The sequence below is a fragment of the Onychostruthus taczanowskii genome, unplaced genomic scaffold (assembly GCF_017590055.1).
Source record: "Onychostruthus taczanowskii isolate IOZ18803 unplaced genomic scaffold, ASM1759005v1 scaffold30, whole genome shotgun sequence".
NCBI classification, from domain to species: domain Eukaryota; kingdom Metazoa; phylum Chordata; class Aves; order Passeriformes; family Passeridae; genus Onychostruthus; species Onychostruthus taczanowskii.
The window spans coordinates 2002066-2023943 of NW_024500350.1; the positions used below are offsets into that span (position 1 = coordinate 2002066).

Here is a 21878-nt window from a genome sequence, read left to right on the forward strand (position 1 = left end):
AGCCAAGGGTCTGTTCCTTGGCCATGTGGGGACAAAGCCAGAGGCAGTGCTGGAGCTGGGATTCTGGCTGTGGCCAGGGGCAGAGGCTGAGCTCACCTTGGTGTGCCGCACCAGCTCAGCCACATTCTTCTTCTCAGCAGACATCCCCTTCAGGCCCTGCCTAGACAGAGGAGAGGGAACATGCAGTCCAAGAAATAGCCCCAGAAACAGCCTGGGGTGGGTCAGGCTACCCAGGTCCTGTTTGGGAAGGAGCACAGGCTACTCACATGGACTGAGCCTCTCGGAAGTAGGTGGTGGCAAAGTCAATCATGGTGTAATGGTCACCAGCAGGGACTAACATGGTGCTGGTGGCTTCTGGTGTCAGGCTGAGAACAGAACTCTGCAGGAACACCACCAAACCCACCCTAAAACATCAGCTGAGGAACTGCAGTGTGTATTCTCAGCTGCCAGGCCTCATCTGTGTGTGGTGCCTCCCCTCCAACACGGTGATGGATTTGAGTGCCTCATCTGCAAAGACTAAGCACTCATCCTCTTCCCTCTGCCCTCAGAGGTCAGACACCCCCAGAGCCATGGATCCACCCTGGCAGCTCCTGCTGAACCCAGCCATGTCCCCTCGGTGTCCCTCCCCAAGGACTGCTCACCTCCCTGCTGGTGTTCCTGCTGTCTGGGCGAGCTCTCGTGCTCTTCCTCTGCTCTCCCCGTCTGTCCATGCTGCTGCTGAGGTAGTCAATGGCAGGAGCCAGCTGCACCAGGCTGGTGGGGAAGAGACCACAGCGGCCACCAGTGGAGCCAAACTGCCACCCTGGAAAAGGAACAGAGAAAGGGTCAGGAACCAGGGCAGCTGCCAAGAGAAACGAGCACTGAAGCTCAGAATATATATAACATATATTCCTATAACTGAGGCAACTGGGACAAGGCTTGTCTGGCAGAGCTGGAGGCTGATGATGCCAGCCCACCCTGTATTCCTCTGGTTTTGGGCACCGTGGGTCCAGCAGACCTTTGATCCTGGTCCTGCCAATCCCAGCACACCCCCTCACCTGGCTCCACGCCCTGCACGGGCAGCAGCTCGATGAGGTCACCCTTCTTGAAGCTGAGCATGCTCTTGTCATCCACGATGTAGCTGCGCAGAGCCACGACGTAGTTGGTGTCCTGGGGAAAGGCCGTGGCCAGGTCAGATCTCATCCCAGGGATGTGAAGGGCTTGGACCGTGGCATCCCATGGGCACTCTCAGTTTCATCTGGGACTACTGCACTCCAGCTGCTGCCTCACCTGCCTCAGCTCCTGCATGAAGAGTTCCACCATGGCCTTGATGCACGGAGCCTTCGGAGAGTGCAGGATGAGCTGCTCGGTCTTCAGGGAGAACTCCAGGGAATTGCTGCCTTTCATCTCCACTGCCAGTACATCTGCAAAGCTGGGAACACAAGTCAGCATGCTCAGGCTCCTTCTGCCAGAGGTTGGGATGCAGAACATAGGGATGGCAGCCCATTCCAAGGACTGGGAATGGAGACATGCCTCAACATTCTCCATGTTGGCCTTCCTCCAGCTGCTCATGGCTTTCACCCTGAGGAGCTCCCTGTGGTGGCACACGGAGCTGATTCACTCCCAGCCCTCACTTGTTGTAAGCAAAGCTCAAGGTAGGAAGGAAAAGGAGAAGCCAGACTCATTAAAAGGAGGGTCAGTGAATCACAGGTGCCTAGGATAATCCTAGAGAGCACAGCACAGCTCGGAATTTTCAGCTCCCCCTTTCAGATTGCCTCCAGCACCCTGCCAGACACAAACTGTCCTCCTGCAGCAGCCAGGGCCCCTTTGCTCACCAGTAGCTGCATAGGATCTTGAGGTGCTCAGGACGGTATCCAGCTGCTTTCTCCACCTTCAGCAGCCTCATGCCCCGGTGAGAAACACCCAGGAGCTGCACATCACTTCCCTTTTCACCCTGTAAGGGAAGTGCAGCACAGAGAATCGAAGGCTCCATCCCACCTGCACAGGTGGCAGCAGGGAAAGGAGATGCCACACAAGAGGTGTGAAACTCTGCAAAGTATGGAAGGTACAGAATCACTGCAGTGTGGCCAGGCAGGGGGACAGAAGGAATGAACTGGAGCCACAACTAAAGCAAGCCCAGGGTATGGTGAGAGAATTAAGGCTCACCTGAACTGGGAAAAGGCGGGAGAAATAGTTGGCCCAGTTGTCCCGAGCAGCCACTACAATCCTCTTCTTGATCCCCTCCTCCTGAATGGACTGGGCATTGTTGCCAACTCGGAACTCCACTAGCAGGGTGACAAAACAGTTACTTGCTTAGAAAGACCAAGGTGGCCAAGTCTCCCTCTTCCCAGGGATTCATTCCCAGCAGTCCCTCTGTGTTCACAGCACAGCAAACCACACACACAGGGGAAAGGACACTTGCACATGCCAGTCTACTACTGGTTTCCATCCCTCTCTCCATGAAGATCATATTAGAGATGACACTTGGAAGTTGAAACAAATCAAAATCCTATCCATGGGCTTCAGTTTCCTCTCCCCACAATAAACATTTCAGAACTAAGTTTTTCTACTCACAGAAATTTCAGGGCCATTTGGAATAAACAAGCATTCCTACACTGCACTCTACAAATGTGCTTTCCTGCTGCAGTGACAAACATTTCTCCTCTGCCCTGAGTACTGACTGAAAGGGTTGGAGGCCAGTTTTTCATTTCAGAGCAGAAGCTGGGATGGGCACAGAGGGGAAGGGGTGATGGGGCTGTTAATTACTCAGCAGGTCTTTCATCTTGCGCTTCTCCTCCCTGGAGATCCGAAAGCTGGACTCAGAAAAGGTGTCACGGATGATCTGCAGAGGAAGGGAACAGACAGGCTTCCATTGCAAGGGCCACACCTGGCTGTGTTGGAGCATCTGAGGCTGTTAAACTGAGTCTCAGAGAGGAGTGAACAGGGACTGGATGGATCTGGGGAAGAGACTTGCACTGCTGGGGATGGAGAAGCGAAGGTAACTCATGCAATGTAATTATGCAGTGTTTTGTCCCCAGAGAGACAACTGGCCTTGAGCCACACTCCAGTGCTTACCTGCTCACACAGCAAGTTCAGACAATAAGGGTGGCTGAAATTTTCTTTGGGGTAAAACACCTGCAAGAGGAGGGCAATAGTGGTGTTACAGATATTGCAGAAGTAGCTCCCCAGGGATGTTTTGCAATCCACATGCCATGTTGCCAGGGAGGAGTGAGTTCATCTCCAGGCACAGGCAGGGTGGAGACACTGTGAGTGTAAACAGAAGGACCAGGAGTGAAAGACCAAAACCTGAGTGGTCAGACCAAGGAAGGAACCCTGGTGAGTTTAGCACACTCTCCAATACTTGATTTTAAACACATTTGTACTATTTTAACAGGAAAGCACCAGGCAACGACAAATTCAGTTCTAGATTTCTCAGTGGTCTACAGAGGGAGGAAAGGGCAGGTAGAGAAACTGAGACACAAGTGTCAGTAAGGCAGAGCATCACCCAGATTCCCCGTGACATGATCCCCTGCCCCCAACTCCTGGGTCTGTGCTCCCAAAGTTATCTTTGTGCTCTTATCTTACATTGAGTGCCTATGACCAAAAAAACCCATTTTAACCAAAGATGGGATGAGCTCCCCCCCAGCCAACCCTCAGCTAAGGAACTGAACCTCTTTGCGCAGAAAAATTTTCCAGGCAGGGTCGACATAGGAAAAGCTGACACTGGTGGTGAGCTTGTACAGCTGGGTCTTGATTCCATCATCACCTGCCACTATCACAGCAGAGTCTGCATGGGGAGAAAAAGCAGTGAAGATGGGCTCTGAGGGTTACAAGGTCCTTTCCACCCATCAAAGATCTGCCAGGAGAAAGGGGACAGTTCCTGACAGGGAATCTCCTGACCGGAATCTCCTGACCAGCTCATGTGAGCACAAACCAGTCATTCCCAGAATTTCTGGTAGCATTTACACTTCCACTGTCTAGCCACAAAGTTCATTGCTAAGAACAGAAACACTCTAGGCATGGGGAGCACGGAGCCTCCCACACAAAACACTCTCCCGGTGCTTTAGTTGGAGACAGGTTTCATTTTGTGTCACTCTGTCATTATAAACAGGCTGCTAAAGATTTCAGAGGGACATAAAAGTTCTCCCCTGAGCTTGGAGGCTGCAAGGTTCTGGTTCAGGACACCCAAAACTAGCACCAGACTCTCTCTCTGCAGATGTATTAAAGACAGGCTCAGTCTGAAGGCAGCTGCTCAAAGTTCCTAATTTATGAGGTAAGAATGTCTTCATTTAAGCACTTCAAAACTTCAGAGTTCATAGGCAAATAATGTAGTAATTTCCATACTTCAGCTGTTTCTATAGCCCTATTCCAAAGCATGAAGGAATTTTTCAGGCTAATCCAGTTACTTTGATTTACTTTCACAGGACTTCCCAAAGAATAATATTTTAAGAGAGGAGGAGCTAACAAGGAAATTCTTTTATAGCAGGAAAGTTGCTGCAGGATGGAGTCCTTCAGTAATGTCTTTGACTGATTGTTCCTTGCAGGTTATGGAACGTGATGATGAGAATTTTAAACAGCTAGAAATACATTGGTACAGGTATCCAATGCATAAAATGAATTCAGGCTCACACTGAAATTCAGAGGCAAAACTAAGACTGAATAACACTTCCAAACTACTGCTGGTAAGCATTTGCTCTACTTTTTTAAAATGGGCAGCATCCAAACACTCTTTATGTGTCCAAGGTCTCCCAGGCTCAGCCTCCCTCTGAGAAACATTCCCTATCCCTCAGCCTGTCTCCAAGATCCCTCCAGAGGTTTGTAAGGTAAAAGACCTTGCTTCCCATTGCTCCCTGGTCTAAAGTCCATCCACTAATTGCCACTTAGATAATAATGCTGCAGGTAAACAATAAAAGTATTGTGGGCTGGACCTTGATAAAGCCGTAGCCCAAAGGACGTTTCTATTTTTAGCTGCATTTTTCAGAAGGGAAGAGTTAAGATCTGGGAAGTGCCACGCTGGTTTCTGGGCCAGGCTGGAACTGTGACATCTCTGATTGCTCACAGGTGAGATTGCACCATCTCCCTGGTCTCACACAGTCACTCAGTCCCTGGCACTGCCTAATGCCAGGATCTGTGCCATGACTCTCCTGAGCTGATTCCAGCCCCATCCCTTCCCTGCCCTGCTACCAAATCCCACATGGGTGAAACCAATACTCACCCTTCCCTGTGGGCTCCTGCCTGCCTTGGTCCTCAGGCGTTGGTGGGGGAAGAGGGGGAGCAGGAGGGGCCTGGGCAGCTGGTGGGGCACCCTCTGGTTTGAAGATGGACAGGAGAGGCAGCTGCTTTTCCTTGATAGAGCTGGAAGCTGGGCCTGGCTTGGGCTTGACAGGTGGAGGTGCTTTCTTCTCCTGTGGCACAGGAGATGGCTACAAGACAACAAAACCATTTGAGCCAGTCTTTCCCTGGGTTCTGTCCTGACACTGCTGTTCTAAATCATCCTGGGGCAGCAGCCCACCCCTGGAGCAAGATCTGTGTGAACAGCCCACCACTGCCTTTAGATCAACCCAACCCAGACAAAGAGGTGATCAACCCAACCCAGACGACTAAGCATTTGGCATCAAAGCCTCCAGTTTGGAAAGGAAAAAAGGATGTTAACAAGCCAAAGCTTTGGTGCCAAACATGGAGAACATGAGTTGCTTGCTTCCAGATCAGACTTTAGCATCTGACAATAGGACTTGCTGCTCCAAAGCCTTTTCTTCAGGACCTCAGATGACTTTACACACTGGAACCAGTCTAGGGTGGGCAGGACCATGGTGTGAGCTCCCAGCTCACAACCCAACCAGAAATCACCTGGCTGCTACTGCAGCACCAGGGAGATCCCAACCTGCTGGATATGGGATGGACAGGCTCTCTCTGCTGAGCTCCTGAAGTAACCAGAGAGCAAAGAACTCACTGATCGCTGAGGTGAGGGGTTCATCATTCCCAGCTTGGCCAGAGCTTCATTTTTGGGGTCATTCTTCTTTAAAAATGGCTTGGATACTCTCCTGCAAGGGAACATGGAACAGCGTTATGTGGTTTGGGCACAATGGAGCCACTGGCAGAGCCGAGATAGAGAACCCCCATGTCCCTCCTGCCCACAGGGGGGATCCCACACTCTCACCTGGCGGGCTGGACGGGCTGGGGCTCGGGGGCTGGTCTGCTCTGGTACATTTTGATGATGTTCCCGATCTCGCGGCTGGGTGCAGGACGCTTCTCGGGGCCTGAAGGCTTCACTACAGGCGGCTCCTTCTTTGGTTTTGGTGTTTCCTTTTTTGGCTTTGGCTCAGGAGGTGGCAGAGGGGAGGCAGGAGCTATTGAGTTTTAATCAACAGACCAACAAAGACACAAGAGAAATCCCTTTATCTCACTTGACTTTCCCTTTCTTTCCCTCTGATGCCGACTGGCAATGGCCCGACATTCCTCTTTCCTCTCCCATCAAGATGCAGACTCCCAAAAGAGCCAGATCCTTTCCTCCTCTGCCTAAATCTTGGCCTAATGTTCCTAGAAAGGTCTTCCTTGTCAACCTGCTGGAGTGTCCACTGCACAACATCTTACCTGGCTCTGGTTTAGGGACAGGCTTCTCTTCTTTCCTCTTCTCCAGCTCCTCTTCTTTCCTTTTCTGCAGCTCCTCTTTTTTCCTCTTCTCCAGCTCTTCTTTTTTCCTCTTCTCCAGCTCCTCTCTTTTCTCCTCCTCCTCCTCTGTTGGCTGGGGTTTTGCTGGAGGAGTCCAAGTTTTGCTAGGTCTGACTTTCTTCACTCGAATGCGCTGCTCTCCTGCATAGAAAGGGGAACTTGAGCTAGTCTAAGCCACACCAAAACCTGGCACAGATGGCACAGCTCTCACTCTTGCCTCAGTCAGCAAAAACTTCTTTTCTAGAGTGAGGGAGGATGTGGCAGTCACATGCCCAGAGATTTCTAGAAAACTGGCCCCAGTACAGCTCACAATCTGAATTGCAAGAACCCCAAACTCCTGTACACACATCACCAGCAGCTCCTGCAGGGATTAGCTGGATTCCAGACAGGGAGACAAGAACAGCTGGGCATGCCAGGAAGGCTGCAGAGCAAGGTGTTGTGATGAGTGAAATTCCCAAAGTGGCAGACACTCACCCATCTTCTGGAAGTACTCTTTCTTCTGCTGGAAGGTTTCCCGAGGACAGTCATCATCCTCACTGCTGGAGAACTCCTCTTCCACGTAGTCATAATCCTGCAGACAGTGCACTACTTGTTTAAGTTAGTACCAGCCAGCAGTACCTCTGCAGTCTCCTTCAGCTCAGGAGCGATTTTGTCTCAATCTGATCTAGAACCTGTCCACATCCAGGAGTGGCCCAATAGGTCAATTTCTAACACAAGGAACCCTCAGCCAAGCACAGAGAAGGGGGATTATGTTAGAGGCCCAACACAGCTTGCTGGAAGATAAAGAACTCAGAGTAATTAATTCTTCTGTGGAAAAATTCAGCTTCACTGGAAATGAATTGGCCAACCCTGCAGCCAAACCTCCACAGAGCAAAAGCCACTGAGGTTTGATCCTTAAAGACTGAGCAAGCAGAATTTGAAAGGCCTCAGTACCATCAGGAAGCACAAATCTCTGCTCTCCTCTGCCACACACGGATGGATGCAGAGCAAACACCAAACACGAAATTCAAACCAAATCCACCCCTGCTTGTTTCTCATACCGGCTCTTTTGCCTTGGCTGGTGGCTCTGGAGACCTTGATGGTGTTGCAGCAGCCTGGCTGCTGGAAGGCTTCTTGGGTTTTGGGAGAGTGGCTGGGGCTGAGGCTTGTGCTGGGCTGGAGACTCTTTGCCTTGAGTTCTCAAGGGCCTTTTGCTGCTTTTGCAGCTCCTGCTGCTGCTGCTGCTGGGAAATGCTCATGGCTTGAAGGGTCATCTGCTGGGCCTGGGGAAGGAATTGCAATGTCCATGAGCTCTAGGCTACACAAACCCAGCCAAGAGTCACAGCCTGTCCTGTTTTTTCACTGTTAATCAATCCCAAAACATCCACATAGTGCATGGTGTGGACAAGGCATGCCTAGGGAGTCTTCTCCCACCTGAGTCACAGCCTGTCCTGTTTTTTCACTGTTAATCAGTCCCAAAACATCCACATAGTGCATGGCAAATTTCACAGTGTGTGGACAAGGCATGCCCAGGGAGTCTTCTCCCACCTGGCCAAGGATGCAGAGCTCCTAACACCCCCCAAAGGCTCAGCTGCCAGCCTGGGACTGCCATGCACTCACAGAGCTTTGCACAGAAAGCAGAACACTGCAGACCTGTATTTGTAGCAAATCCCAGCTTAAAACCCCATGGGATCTACAGCTGAATCTTCTCAGAGCCTGCTCCTGTCTCTGCTCTTCACTCACTGATGATGCCTCAGTGTCCCCATGGACACAAAGGGGCAAAAAGAGGGTTCTCAGTTTTCCAGTCTTAAATAATGCCCACTTTATAGTGGGGATTAAAATAGAGTTCACCCCAGCACGTGAGCAGAGAATGACACAGAGCAGGCCCAAACAGGAGGAGAGCTGGGCTCCCCCTCCAAGGCACACACACCAACGTGTGGCTCTTCCCCAGTTCCTGGGGCCCTTCCACTCACCATGAGCATGGCCTGCTGGTTGATAAAGGCTTGCTGCTGTGCTGCCAGCTGGCTGGGATCTACAGCTGGAACCATGGGCTGGGGCATCACCATGGCTGTGGAAGACAACACACACATCTTCAAAATCCTAGAGGTGAACATTCCCCACTGAGCCCCTCACCTGACACTGAAATGCACAGGCTTCACTGACAGCCCCCTTCCACCCCCTGCCCTCTGCAGTTTCAGAAACGCTGCTATTACCTGGCATAGGCGCAACCCCACCAACAACCTGACACTGAAATGCACAGGCTTCACTGACAGCCCCCTTCCACCCCCTGCAGTTTCAGAAACTGCTATTACCTGGCATAGGTGCAACCCCACCAACCCCTGGCATCATGGGCATGGCTGCTGGCATCCCCATCATGGAGGGCATGGGCTGGTAAACTGGTGCTTGAGTCATTCCAGACAAGCCTAGAGGCAAAAGACCAAGTGCACAGTGCTTTGGAGAATCCCAAATGAGGATATCCTGAGCAGCCCCAGAGAGCACTTCTGGTGCTCTCCACATGCACCAACCACAGCAGGACACAGCAAAACTCAGGTGGAAAAAGGAAAACTAAGAAAAATGTGTGGCCTGCCAGATTTTAAACAGAAGTATCCAGACTCTGTTTCTGCAGCCTAGCTTTGGACACCACCATTCCTCATGATTAAGCTTGTAAATAATTCCTGCCTGTGTATGATTACAGAGGTTTTCTCTTGGGGACTGGACAAAGATCTCTGGGGCTGGGACTGTCACATTGGTGTGTTTGCAGTGGGTGGCAAGGCTGGATGAACAAGGAGCCCTGGCCTGGATGGCATTGTGTGTCATGGGGAGGAGCTGTGGGGAGAAAGGAATTCCTCTGCTCCCAGCAGTCAAGTCCCATATGGGGTCACAAACAAACCCCACTGAGTGTGAAGCCAGCAGAGCAAAGGGTGTGGGAGTCAGACTCAGCTGAGGAGTCAGCACACAGCACAAATCTACTGAATCATTATGTCCTCACCAGTGAGAATGGCCCTGGGATGACCATCATACACCTCATTCATCCAAGAAGCCACGCAAGTGACAAACTGGCCTCAGGCCAGTGATCTGTAACAGGGCTTGTCATGCTCCAGAGCCTCTCCAATAGCCAGTAGTCCCTGTCTCAGGAATGACTGAACTGGACATTCCCCACCTTTCTGAGACTGCTGGGTGTGTTCCTACCCATGCAAATTCAGATTTGTCAGTGCCGTTAATAGATTGGTGTTTGACTCCACCCTGCTGCAAATGCCAGAGTCTCAGCTCCACAGAAATGAGGAAAAGCAAAGAAACCAAACACACAAAGCAGAACCTCTTCAGGGTTCAGAGTTACTAAACCAAGGAATAGCTACAGATTATGGGAAATTCTGTAAGGAAGTAAAAAAGATTAAAACCGCCCCTGATAAAGGCACCAACTGTTCTGTGAAAGCGTAGGGTCAATAGCAGGTGAATACATGGCTTACAAATATTTGTCTATGGAAGAGGTGGCCTGGGTCAGAAGCAAGCTACCTGCTGCCTTGACCCCAAGGCCAGCTCGAAAGAGAAACTACAAGCACAACAAAGCAATTCCCTTATCTAACACCTCTGCAAGGCATCTGTCTCACCTGGGAGTGAGGAGTGCAGCCTGTGCTAAAGCCCAGTGCTCTGCATGAACCAGCTGAACACGCAATAATTAGCATTTAAGGGGCTCCCTGACTTGTGCTCACTGAAGGTCATGTAGTCCCAGGTGTCCCCATGCCCTTACAGACCTGTAGAAGGAAAGATTCCTCTCTGTGTGGGGCCGATCTTCCCACCTCCTTTCATGCGTCTGGTGAGATTCTCCCTGTTCTCCATATCCTGCATCAAAAGAAGACCAAAACAGTTATTTGAGCTCAGAGAGACAGACTTCCCAGAGGGAAAGACATTCAAAGGCGTGTCTGAGCCGAGCAGGGACAGTGAATAGGCAGGAAAAACTTGCAGGATTCACAGGGACTGGAGAGCTGCAGAGAGAAGGCAGGAGGGAACATCAGGGCACTTACAGATCCTCTGGAGCTCTGATGCAGCACAGGGTTGAAGAGATCATCCACATAGTGATCCAAGCCCACAGGGTTCCTCAGGTCATCTCTAAATCTTGGATCTGGGAGCAGAGAGAAGTCTGGTGACAAGGCAGGTAAGAAACCTTCCCCTGCCTCCAGTCCCTATTAGTCATGGTTCAGAGGGGAGCTCTACAACAAGAAGAATCACCTGACTCCCCCTCTGCCCTGATGCCCCGGCTGGGGCCCATCTGGCCCTTCCCAGTGTCAGCCACAGTCCTGGGCTAAAGCTCACCTGGATGGAGACCAGTAAATTCTGGAGGCAGGCTGGGTGGGGGGAAGGCAGGGGCCTGGATACCTGGAGCAGGAGGGATCCTGTTGAAGAGGAAAATGAGATAAGGATCAGAGTGCTGGAAGGTGGGTGACAGGGCCACAAGTGGTGAGGCAGGAGGAATTGGTGGCTCACATGTCCAGGTCAGAGGACTGCAGGATGCTCCTGTCCCTTTCTGGAGTGATGGGGTACTCAGTGGGGGCCCGGGAGGAGCTAATGAAGTTGCTGGTCTCCTCCATCTCTCCAATGAGGTCCAGCACAAAGTCACAGCCCAGCAGGTCCTGCCATGTGTTGCCAGTGAACATGGAGATAGACCACCCTCGAGTGCTCTTGTCACAGCCCCTGGGACAGGAAAGGTGTCCAGGCAGGCAGGGGAAAGGGAGAGGAAGGAAAACATTATATTCAGTTTCTTCTTGCCTTGTCTATCCTGGCTTAAATCCTTTCGATTTAGGGTGTGAATCAACTATTAAGTGCCCAGGGTTAGAAAAAAAACTAGAATCATTCAAGATTTGTCCTTTTTATCAATTTTTTTTTCTCTGAAGCTGCTCTCAGAGATCACATCAGTGGTTCCTCTCTTCTTAAAAAAGCCCATTGTTTATGGTTGAGGGTTATGTTAAGGGTGAAGAAGGGAGCATAGGCTGGAGTGGGCAAGAAATGAGTATTCTACACATGACCATATAAACCCCAGCCTGCAGACCAAACCAGGCTGAACCTTAGAGCTGGTGACAGCCCCTCACACACCCCCAGACCTGATCCCATCCTCTGGCAGTACCTTGCACTCAGGATGCAGGCTGCAAACTGCTCCCCAGTCATCCAGGACTCCACCTCAGTTGAGAACTTCTCCTCTGGCACAGAGAGCAAAGTCAGTACCCACAGCCTCCCTGGCAGGACCCAAAGCAACACCCACATGGGACACAGGCAGAGCCCAGCTGGAAAGTCTCACACACTCCTGAGCAGGGCCAAAGGAGGACTGAAAGCTCATGGAAGGCTCCACATGGACACATTCACATCCAAAATATCTGTTTGATGGCACAGGCTGGCATTTCCAACCTGACAGGTAAAAACCTGCGGTGTCCTGGTTTGCTTGGGGATCACTCCACTCACAAGGAGCCAGAGTAGGGACATTCTGTGTTCAATTCATAGAGCTTCTGGCTGCTCAAGAGGCAGCTTCAGGTAATATTTGAGAAGGGCATAAATTCTCTGCAACAAAATCCTGCTGCATTGGCTGTAATGGATAGCAGCCCTGTAGAGATGCACAGCCTGAACAACCCTCTGAGGAGCAGGGCCCAAACCCAGGACAATCTCATCCCTCAGCCTGAGAAGCAGGTCCCACCAAGCCCAGACTTTGCAAGTTTTGGGTCTAAATTCAGATGCTTGTTTCCTCCATGGCTGTACCAGCAAACAGCATTAATTAGTTGAGGGGATTGTTTCCCAAATGCTGATTTCTGCACTGGAAAAGTCCTTAGAGACTAAAAGACAGCAGGAGGGCAGAAGACTGAGTTACCATTAAAGGTATGAACATCCAGCACCATCTTCCCTCTCCTCTGGTTTGCTGTCCACTCCAGCTGGGTGGGAGGGTAAGCCCGAGAGGGCGCAGGCTCCGTCTCTGTGCACTGAGCTGCCGTCAGCATCTTGCGCTGGCAGACAGCGCTGTAGCCCTCCATGCCATAGTCTGACACAAACCTAGGAGGAGGAACTGCATGTAGCACTGCTCATCCCTCTCAACCCCTCTGTAAGCCTGCCTTGGCCTTTTCTCCTCTTACTTCAGCAGTGGCTTCTCCAGGGCTGGTGAGGGCCCAAAGCAGCTCAGCAGAGTGGCCATCAGGACCCAGCCTCGCTGGCTGCGCTCCGTGTCCGGGTTCCTCCAGGTCTGGGCGACCACCTGGCTGAAGATTTCATTGCGCAGAGCAGCATCACTCAAACCTCTCCCAGCAATGTAGTTGCCCAGCAGGACCTCCTGCCAGCCACGGAGGCTCTGGTCACCGATGAAGCGCAAAATCTGGAAGCATTGGGGGCAAGAGAGAGAGAATGGAGCTGTAACCCTCTGTCCCAGCCTGTGGTGGAAGGACTTGGAGACACCAGGACCCTCCGTAGCCAACAATCAGACTGGGGCCTGTCCTCAGGTTTTTGTGCACTACCAAAGTGCTGGGCAATTTGGGAGGCAACGTTTAGAGAGATTGGATCCTGACTAAAAGTCAGGGTGACTTCAGTCTCTTCTGAGGTATGACTCAGAATTTGGTCTAGGGCAAAATATTTTCCCTTGGGCAGGGCTTAGACACACAAGTAAATTTCCACAGGATACTTCTTACTAAGCCCACTGAGTGCTTAAAAGCCTTTGGTACAGTTAATATTATACCAAGTACTATGGGATGTGGTGTCTCAACACAGTCACTGAAGAAATGATTCAGCTTCTTGACTATGCATATCAACATCTTCAATGCTTCTTTAGTTTGTATTTATCACCCTTAGGTACAGAATTATTTCTTTCATCGTCTATACTTCAATATATCACAAATTTATTCTTTTTTTCTAAAATGGACAGCTTTGGAAAGAGCATTTAAGCATAACTTAAGCATTTAAGACTATGCATATCAACATCTTCAATGCTTCTTTAGTTTGTATTTATCACCCTTAGGTACAGAATTATTTCTTTCATCGTCTATACTTCAATATATCACAATTTTTTTTTCCTAAAATGGACAGCTTTGGAAAGAGTATTTAAGCATAACAATACTTCTGAAAACACTTAATGGTACCAAGTGTGTCAGAGATTCACTGAGAAAAACAGGGAATGGTCATTGTTTAGTTCTCATGGAATTCTTTGTAGCAAATTCCTCCTTCATTAGCAAGGAAGAAAAACTGCCTTTGATCTTTAGAAAAATAATAATGTTCTGCTTAAACACAATCCTATTCACAAGATTTTGTTGAAGCTTATGCTCTTCTATAATTGGGATCACAAGGACAAAACAAGAGACTGTTTTTAGGTATTAACTTTCTTAATGGGCTTATTTTAATTCCATGTAATGTCCAAAAAGATGACCAGATTTACTTAGAATGAAACTCCAGATACTTTCTATTTTCAACCATTTTAAACAAGAAATACAAAGAAATATATGTTTCACATCCACAGAGATGAAACAGCACCATCCCCTTCACACAAACACGACAGAGTGAGGGTGTGGCTCCAGGTGTACTTTTCCTGATGACAAAGTCCCTGCCCTTTTCCAGCCTTTAGACAACAGTTCACTGTCCCCTGTTGGGTACTGACACATCTGTGAGCCCGAGGTGCAATCGAGATGTCTGCTGTAAACCACATCATGGAAAAGATCTGGGTTAAATGACACTTTTTTTATGACTGATAGATGAGCAAGTGGTTGAGAAGACAGACTTCCCTTATCATTGCCACTGAGTCTGGAATATTGGGATATTAATGTTTAGCAGTCCTATTCCTATATGTCCTGCCAAATTCTGAGGCTCCATCACCAGGCAATTCACTTTGACCCCAGTAGGATGTGGCTGGTCTGTGCATCCCCAAAAACAGCAACCTTAAGGGGCTGTGTGTAATCTCTGTCAGGCTGCTCCTAGAAGGAGCAATTTATTCTGCTTTTCCAGCCCTCCATGTATTTTAAGAACAGTATCCACCACCAGCAACTTGTTGTATAAAGGCATCAAAACATGGTCTGTGCCCACCTGTTCCTCAGCAAGGTCAAGAACAATGTCTCTTACCAGTTTGTTTATCTCAAGTGCACTCTCCTGGTGTGCAGCATCCAGGCGGGTTAAGGGGTGCTTCAGAGGCTGACCAGGGGTAGGGAATTCTACAAATTCTGGCTTCTACAAAGAAACAAAAAGGGTAGAAATATTTGCTCCTGGTGTTGCTAAAACCAGTGTGTTTGCCCACAGGGGAGGCAGTGAAGAGAGATAAAAAGAGTTCCCACCTGGAAGTGTGATTTGACAAAGGAGGAGAAGGGATGGCTGTTGATGGTGGGTGGGAGGGAAAGGTTATCCTTGACCTTGACTTCTGGGGGCTGTGTCTCAGTTATCTGGTTGGCCTGTGCTTGGTGTCGACCTGCAAGGGAAGGAGGTGTGGTGAGGTGGCAGAACACAAACAAGTCACACAGCAGCTCCTGGCTGAGCTGCACCTCACCCTGCCGAGCCCCTGACCCAGCCCTGGCTCCAGGGACAGCCAGCCCAGCCCTGCTGCCTCAGAGCCACAGCAGGCACAGCCTCACCTCCCTGAGACCACAAGAACTCCCTTCAGGGGGGGGATTTTACAGCTCTGATCTTTCAGACTCTTCTCCCCAGGGAACACCTGGAGATTCAAGGCTGCTCTGCAGCCTTTGCAGGCAGGAAATGCTGAGCCCATCCAGAGATACTGCTGACAACAGCCCAGTCCACAAGGAAATGAGAGGTCTTTGTAATGAGGGATTTCTCACAGATAAGAGAGGAGCAAACATCACTAAATGAAGGGATTTCTCAATGCAGCACAGCTCCTGTGCATTCCTCTCTCCAGCTGTATCCCCGATGCTCTCCAATCCTCCCCATTTACATCCCATCAGCTTTCATTTCCAGCAGTTTCACTGTTCCCTGAGCCCCTCTGGCTTACATTGCTCACTAGACCAGCTCATAGTCCCTGGAGGGCTCTGCCACGAAATGTGAGCTATTTGGGAATCCAGCCCAGTCTGCTCCAATTCACCAGACTCTTCTGCCTGGTTGTCTCCCTCACTGTCCCCCACAGAAGGCCACAAGCACAGCTGGCTTTGGCTTTGACACCACACAGACAGAGAGAGGCAAATCCTGCCTCAACCAATTTGCAGCTTGAATATTCACATTGTACAGAGAGCTACAGAGGAAACACAACTGCACAAAACAATGCTCAGGGTCAGATCAACAGCTTGTGAAATTATTGCATTTTGTGGTATTTTGGTGATTTGAAAACCAATTGGTGCATCCCTAAATTGATAAATTAACACATACTCAATTTGTTATATTAATACATCCTTGGACTGACAAACTGTTATATCTCAAGTTATTACATTGTTCCATATCAAGCTGTTCCCCTGTTTCTACTTTCTTCTATTTTAAACTTCGCTTTGAGGAAATAGTTTTTAATGAAACCTAAAAATATTTATTTGAAATTGTCAAAACTGTCATTTTCTTCCCCTTCGATTTCCTTAAAGATTTTAGAGTAGGTAAAAGATGGGTTTAAGTTTTTCCACCCCAGATATTCATCTCTGCCAGAGACCTGGGTTCATTAAGCAGTTTGCTGTCACATAACTTTGACCAAAGAATTTTGCACCATCCCTGCCATCAGTTCTACCAGCCCAGCTCAAAAGAAGAGCCGAAAAATTAACAAAGATATTGATTTTCAAGCTGGTGTTCTGCCCCTTGGCCCAAGTTGCTTTTCCTCCCCACCGTGTCAGGAAACAACATCCACGGTACCATTTGATCATGTTTACACTGCAATGATAATGAATCAAATCCAGCCCAGTGACAGGCAGCAAGGAGAACAAAGACATACTTTGATATAAACAAGGAAATACTCAGTGAAACAGTGCAGGAAAGGGAGAGAAGGAGGAGGATTTCTCACCTTCAAAAGAGTGCAGGAGGGCTGCAAGTTCTGCAGGGATCTCCAGCAGCCCCACGTCCTGGAGAGAAAAACAAACCAGTCACTGGCTGCCAGCAGAGAAAAAAGCACATAAAACCCCTGAGCTGAGACTGGGTGAAGCTGCCTTGGAAAAGCTGCCAGGACAGGGATGGAGCATCTGAGCCAAAGCAGGGACTTCTGCCTCCACAACACTCGGAGCCATTGCAGACAGGGAGGGATTGCATGAGCACAGCTGTGACATGGGTCAGCACAGGAGGGGAAGGGGAGCAATTCCTAAATAAAATATCAACTGCCACAAGGGGAAGGACAGGGAAGCTGGCTTTCTTTGACTCATCTCTCATTCCTATCAAGTGTGGCATATTGCACTGTAGAGATTGCACCTGAAGGGTAAGGGCCATTTCCTCTTGCACTTTCCTGACAGTTTTCTTTTGATTTTTCAGAATCCAAAAGTGCTGCAGCATAAAATGAGACCTGTTTCTGATCTTTGATATATGCTGGAGGTTCCTAAGAAAGCTCAGAGCTCTACCAGGGTAATCCAGAGGAGAATCTGACCAATGAGTCTTGGTTTTTCACTGCTGCAGGGTAGGAAGCAGATGGGCCAATACAACACAGTGTGTCACCATCAGTGCATGTAGAGTTAGCTCAGGGCATTTCAGACAGAACTACTCAGATTAAGGCACTATAAAACCAAGCCAAAGTCATAAAACAGGAGCTTTTGGGTTTTTTTTGGTTTCTTGTTTTTTTGGGGTATTTTTTGATCTGCATAGTAAAGCCTCTTGTCACCAGCACATTATTCTGACATCTCTCTCCACATAAAACTTAAAGAGATATTTGCAGCATTTTTGATCAGTTTGATTTTGTTCATAAGATACTTGACTTCAAGTCTGGCTTTTCAATGCTGCATTCAGGAAGTGGACTGTGAAATTCCACAGTTCTGGATCCACACCTGAGGAAGCAGGTGACACAAGAGCACCCAGGGCTAATTTTTATTGTTGTTACTGACAGATCTATACAGAATTGTGGATAATATCAATTCACATTCCCTCGATAGACACTGCAGCAAATGTGTGTCCAGTCTAGACACATCAATAAAGGCATCAGTTACAAGTGTTGATACAGGCTAAAAGTGTTATGAAGCCTTTAATACATCCCTTCCTCTACATCAGCTTCTGTCAATACATTTATGCAGAAGTGTCTCATTCCCACCCCTCACAACAGAAGATGATCACCAAAAACAATCTTCCTTCCACCTCTGCAGACCAGGTCCAGTGCTGTGAGCAAACACAGTGCTCTGGCTCAGGACTGGTTGATGGTGCCTGGCTGTGCCCAGAGCATGGGAAACTCTGAACTAATGAGATACTTCTGTATTAGAAGGCCCTTGACACCATCTACCCTGCATTCTGTACCAGGTTCCAGACACGTGTGCCCCCTCTAGATGTTCTGTTGTTCCCCAGCAAACCTGGCCTGAGGAGGCACAAGGGAGGGAGAACACCTGGAGAACCTGATTTTTTTTAATCACAGACCCTCCCAGACCATTTGACAACTCACCATTCCTTGGCTGGGACTATTCTCTGGGTCACCACAGGCCAGGGACCTCCTTCTTTGTTTCCTTTCCTCTAAACCTTGCTGTTAGGAGATGAAAAGGGGATAGAGGTTGGGAAGATGTGTATGAATTAAATTCCAGCTATTCTGGGGGCAGATGCTGAGGGTGGCCAGGAGATGGTGTCCTGCTCCAGCAGATAAAATCACAGAACAGCTACAGAGTCTTCCTGGGACCCCAACACTGTGTTGAGAAGGGGCTGCACAGGCAAACACCTAAGCTTTGCTGAAACACCTCCTGCCCTTCATAACACAATTCAACAGCAAGAGCCTCCAGCACCTGCCCAGCATCCTGGCACACCTTCCCCTGCTGGGCATTTGATGTGGCTCAGGACAAAGGCACCCAGCAGCTGCCAGAAATATTCACCCATCTCCTTCAGCATCAAAGCACCTGATAACAGCCTGAACAGGACAGATGGACTTGTCCATGGAGAGGAATTCCTTTAGAAAGGTGGGAGGGATACCAAAAGCTAAACTCCCTCGCAGCTCTGCCCTTTCCCATCCATTCTATTGCTCCCCATCCTCATCACTCACCTGAGATGGGGAAGGAGGGTCTCTGTCTCCTTCTCTGCCTCTCTCCTGCCTGTCAGTGGTGCAGAGCACTGTGACTACATGGGAGCTTATGAGGGCTGGGCTGACAAAGACAGTGACAAACTAAAGTCTAAAGGGCAGGGCCGCGGGGTGGGGGAAAGGAGGAACTTTGCAGCAGGTGAACTTTGAGACCTTTGCTGCTGGTACTGCATGTAAAGAGACCTCAGCAAACAAACACTGAAGGAGCAGAAACAGATTCAGAAGAGCTGCACCGTTGTGGTTACCTGGGAGAAAGAAAATCTGGATCTTGTCCAAGTGGGAAGGGCAAGAAACAGAATAGAAACTCATGCTGTGCAGGACATGGCAAGAGAGGAGGCACCTCTGCAGGTCTGTATCAACACCACTGTCCTTAACCCTCTGCCCCACCATGCCCTCAGCCATGCCAGGAGCTGTGCTGGGTCCTTCCCTTGTAAAGCTGACAGCTATGAGATGTTGCTGCTTCTCTAAGAGTGAAGCTGATTTCCTCTTTCCAGATTTATTTTAATAGTAAGGAAGCGACCCTTTAATAATAAGGAAATGACCCTTACCCTTCAGGTGCAATATTTTAATTTCCCAATTTTATTTTAATAGTTTGTGCAGAATACATTATACCCATAGGACAGAACCATGGCTCTCCCCTGTACACTATTTTCCATCTTCTCAAAAAACCTGCCATCCTGCTCTCACCCCAGCTGATTTCCAAGAGGCCAAGGGCTTGAGAAGCCTGAGGCAGCTGTAAGGGATCAGGGGAGGATCATCGTAGACTGAAAGAATCTTGCAATTCAGTCACCATCAGTAATGGAACTGGGCAACAAAAAAAGCAAGATGAATGACTCGTTACAGCTTGAGCAGAGCAGCAGCTCTGAAAACCACAGATGGAATTAGCTCTTGTCTCACACAGGGCAGCCTGGAGTGATGCCTGGAGAGGCTGCCTAGAACAGAGGCTAGACAGAGTTAGAGAATAAAGTAGGCATTTATTAAAGGCCTTCAACAGATACACCTTGGGCAGTGCAGGGGAGGCTAGACAGAGTTAGAGAATAAAGTAGGCATTTATTAAAGGGCAGTGCAGGGGCCTGGCAGAGGCTTCACCCAAGATGGATGATGGTCATGAGCTTTTCAGACAGATGTAAGTTTGGTCATTGACATATCAGAGGATAATTGTCCAATTACAGCTTCAGGTAATGAAGTCACATTGCCCCACTTTGCTTCCCTCAATTCACTTTTGTTTATACTTTTCAGGCCTGAAGCTGTGATGGCGACCTTGGTTCTCAGGCCTGGAAGGATTGTTTTGTCCGACCAAAATGTGAAGAGAGCTAACTAACACTATATATGGAGTTCAGAGTTATACCCTAATGCAGTACAGGATCTGAAAAACATAAAACTTAAGGCATCATCCCCACCCTGGCTCACACAGCCAGACCCATGAATCAGCTGTGTTTGCAATACCTGTGCCAATTGTGCATGTCACTTAGAGAGAGAAGGCTCCAGCCTCTCTGGTTCCTTCATTTGACTCCATTTATGTCAGACAGAGGGTGAAGGACACCTCACTGGGCAAGGACACCTCACCTCACTCCCAGCAAACCTTCCAAAGGCATCTCTGCCCTGGCCTCACCCAGTCCCCAGCTCGCTCTGCTTAGGGCAGAAACAGCCCCTCCTGTACACCTTGCTCTGTTGTTACCTGGCAGCGCTTCCTCCTTTGAATCAAAGGTCTGGAGATTACAATCATCGTTTTAAATTGCACCAAAGTCTTCTTCAGCCTCCTGTAACGCTTCCTAGAGGATGAGAACAGAATTGTCTGCTGAGGGACACATCAGCCACACAAACCAAACACCCGCGGAGCAGGCCGGGAGCCAACGTGAGGAGGAGCCTGGACATCCCCACCTGGCTGTCCCTTGGCAAGGCCAAAGGGCTGTCCCTTGGCTGTCCCTTGGCTCCTGACCTTGCCTGGTAAGCTCAGAAGTGGGCCTGGCTGAGCACGAGTTTCTCCTGGAGGACACGGAGGCACCGGCGCTGCAGGAGGCAGCGGAATTTCCTCTGCAGAGTGACCGCGGCCCAGCTCTGCCTCGGCCGCCATCGTCTCTCCTGCCCGTCTCCTTCAGAAACACCCGGGCAAAGGCAGCAGCTGCTGACCCACGAGGGAAGCAGCAGCTTCTGCCAGAGCTGATCAATAATAAAAACTGCTGGTTTATCCCTTTGTAGCCTTTAAGGGTTCTTGCTAAGGAAACTGGGGAGGGCAGGAGGCACAGGTGCAAGCAGCAGAGATGGATGCATTGCCGTGGACAAGCCATCAGGGAGTGATGAAGATTAGCAGGCAGCAAAAGTAGAAGCCCAGGAACGCTGGGTATACAAAGGACTTGGCCATGCTACAGTAGCCTGGAGCTGGAGTCTCCTGTTAATCTGAAGTGCTAAAAATGCCTCCTTAGTACTTGAGACAAGAAGCAAAGGTGAGAAGTCACCCTTAAACTGAAGGTAAAAACATTGACTACTTGTGCAATCATTCTGGAAAACAGCCTCACCCTTTGAAAGGGATCCCATGAGAGGCTGACAGCTTCTCACCTGAGTCAGGGATGTCTGGTCATCCAGGATGCACAGGATGCCATGGGGCTTTGCAGTAAGGAAATCCAGGCACGACTCACTGCACATCTTAGAAATAGGAATCCAAGATAACTGCTCCTGGCTGTATTCCTCCTGCATGTTAAAGGCCAAATCCAGCCAAGCAAACAAGGACAAATGGAGAGAATTAACAGAGGGATTTGGTTTTTATCAGGAAGTTAGTGTTTCACAGCTGTTAGGAACTTGCCTAGAATTGTCTGGATTTGTCTCATGAAACTTCATCTAAAGCCACTAATGATTTTCTTGATTTGAGAGAAGAAGGCTGCTGAGTGATAAAGTGAACTGTAGAAGTCAACAAGTCTGATAAATACACTTTCATCCCCAGGACATAAGTTGTGGTACAGAAAATGCTACAAACAAGTCAAACAGGCTTTAAAAGTGCCCACCATAAAGTGAACTGTAGAAGTCAACAAGTCTGATAAATACACTTTCATCCCCAGGACATAAGTGGTACGGAAAATGCCACAAACCAGCCAAACAGGCTTTAAAAGTGCCCACCGAGGTCTGGGCTTTGACC

At 49.2% G+C, this 21878-nt stretch overlaps 1 protein-coding gene across 1 annotated transcript in view; it reads right to left on the minus strand.

Annotated features, from left to right (window-relative positions):
• Positions 1-21878, minus strand: part of MYO15B (myosin XVB) — a 31759-nt gene that overhangs the window by 6717 nt on the left and 3164 nt on the right. The window contains exons 6-34 of the mRNA XM_041409373.1: positions 16562-16619; positions 14910-15040; positions 14701-14805; positions 12738-12973; positions 12479-12657; positions 11747-11819; positions 11110-11316; positions 10939-11018; positions 10650-10747; positions 10380-10467; positions 8940-9050; positions 8601-8695; positions 7689-7910; positions 7123-7219; positions 6690-6789; positions 6571-6629; positions 6137-6326; positions 5930-6020; positions 5195-5402; positions 3651-3745; positions 3055-3114; positions 2746-2821; positions 2146-2264; positions 1815-1933; positions 1270-1411; positions 1038-1149; positions 642-802; positions 267-379; positions 97-160 (exon numbers count right to left, since the gene is read on the minus strand). Of these exons, the coding sequence (XP_041265307.1) occupies positions 97-160; positions 267-379; positions 642-802; positions 1038-1149; positions 1270-1411; positions 1815-1933; positions 2146-2264; positions 2746-2821; positions 3055-3114; positions 3651-3745; positions 5195-5402; positions 5930-6020; positions 6137-6326; positions 6571-6629; positions 6690-6789; positions 7123-7219; positions 7689-7910; positions 8601-8695; positions 8940-9050; positions 10380-10467; positions 10650-10747; positions 10939-11018; positions 11110-11316; positions 11747-11819; positions 12479-12657; positions 12738-12973; positions 14701-14805; positions 14910-15040; positions 16562-16619 (3489 nt within the window). The remainder of the gene's footprint in view (positions 1-96; positions 161-266; positions 380-641; positions 803-1037; positions 1150-1269; positions 1412-1814; positions 1934-2145; positions 2265-2745; positions 2822-3054; positions 3115-3650; positions 3746-5194; positions 5403-5929; positions 6021-6136; positions 6327-6570; positions 6630-6689; positions 6790-7122; positions 7220-7688; positions 7911-8600; positions 8696-8939; positions 9051-10379; positions 10468-10649; positions 10748-10938; positions 11019-11109; positions 11317-11746; positions 11820-12478; positions 12658-12737; positions 12974-14700; positions 14806-14909; positions 15041-16561; positions 16620-21878) is intronic.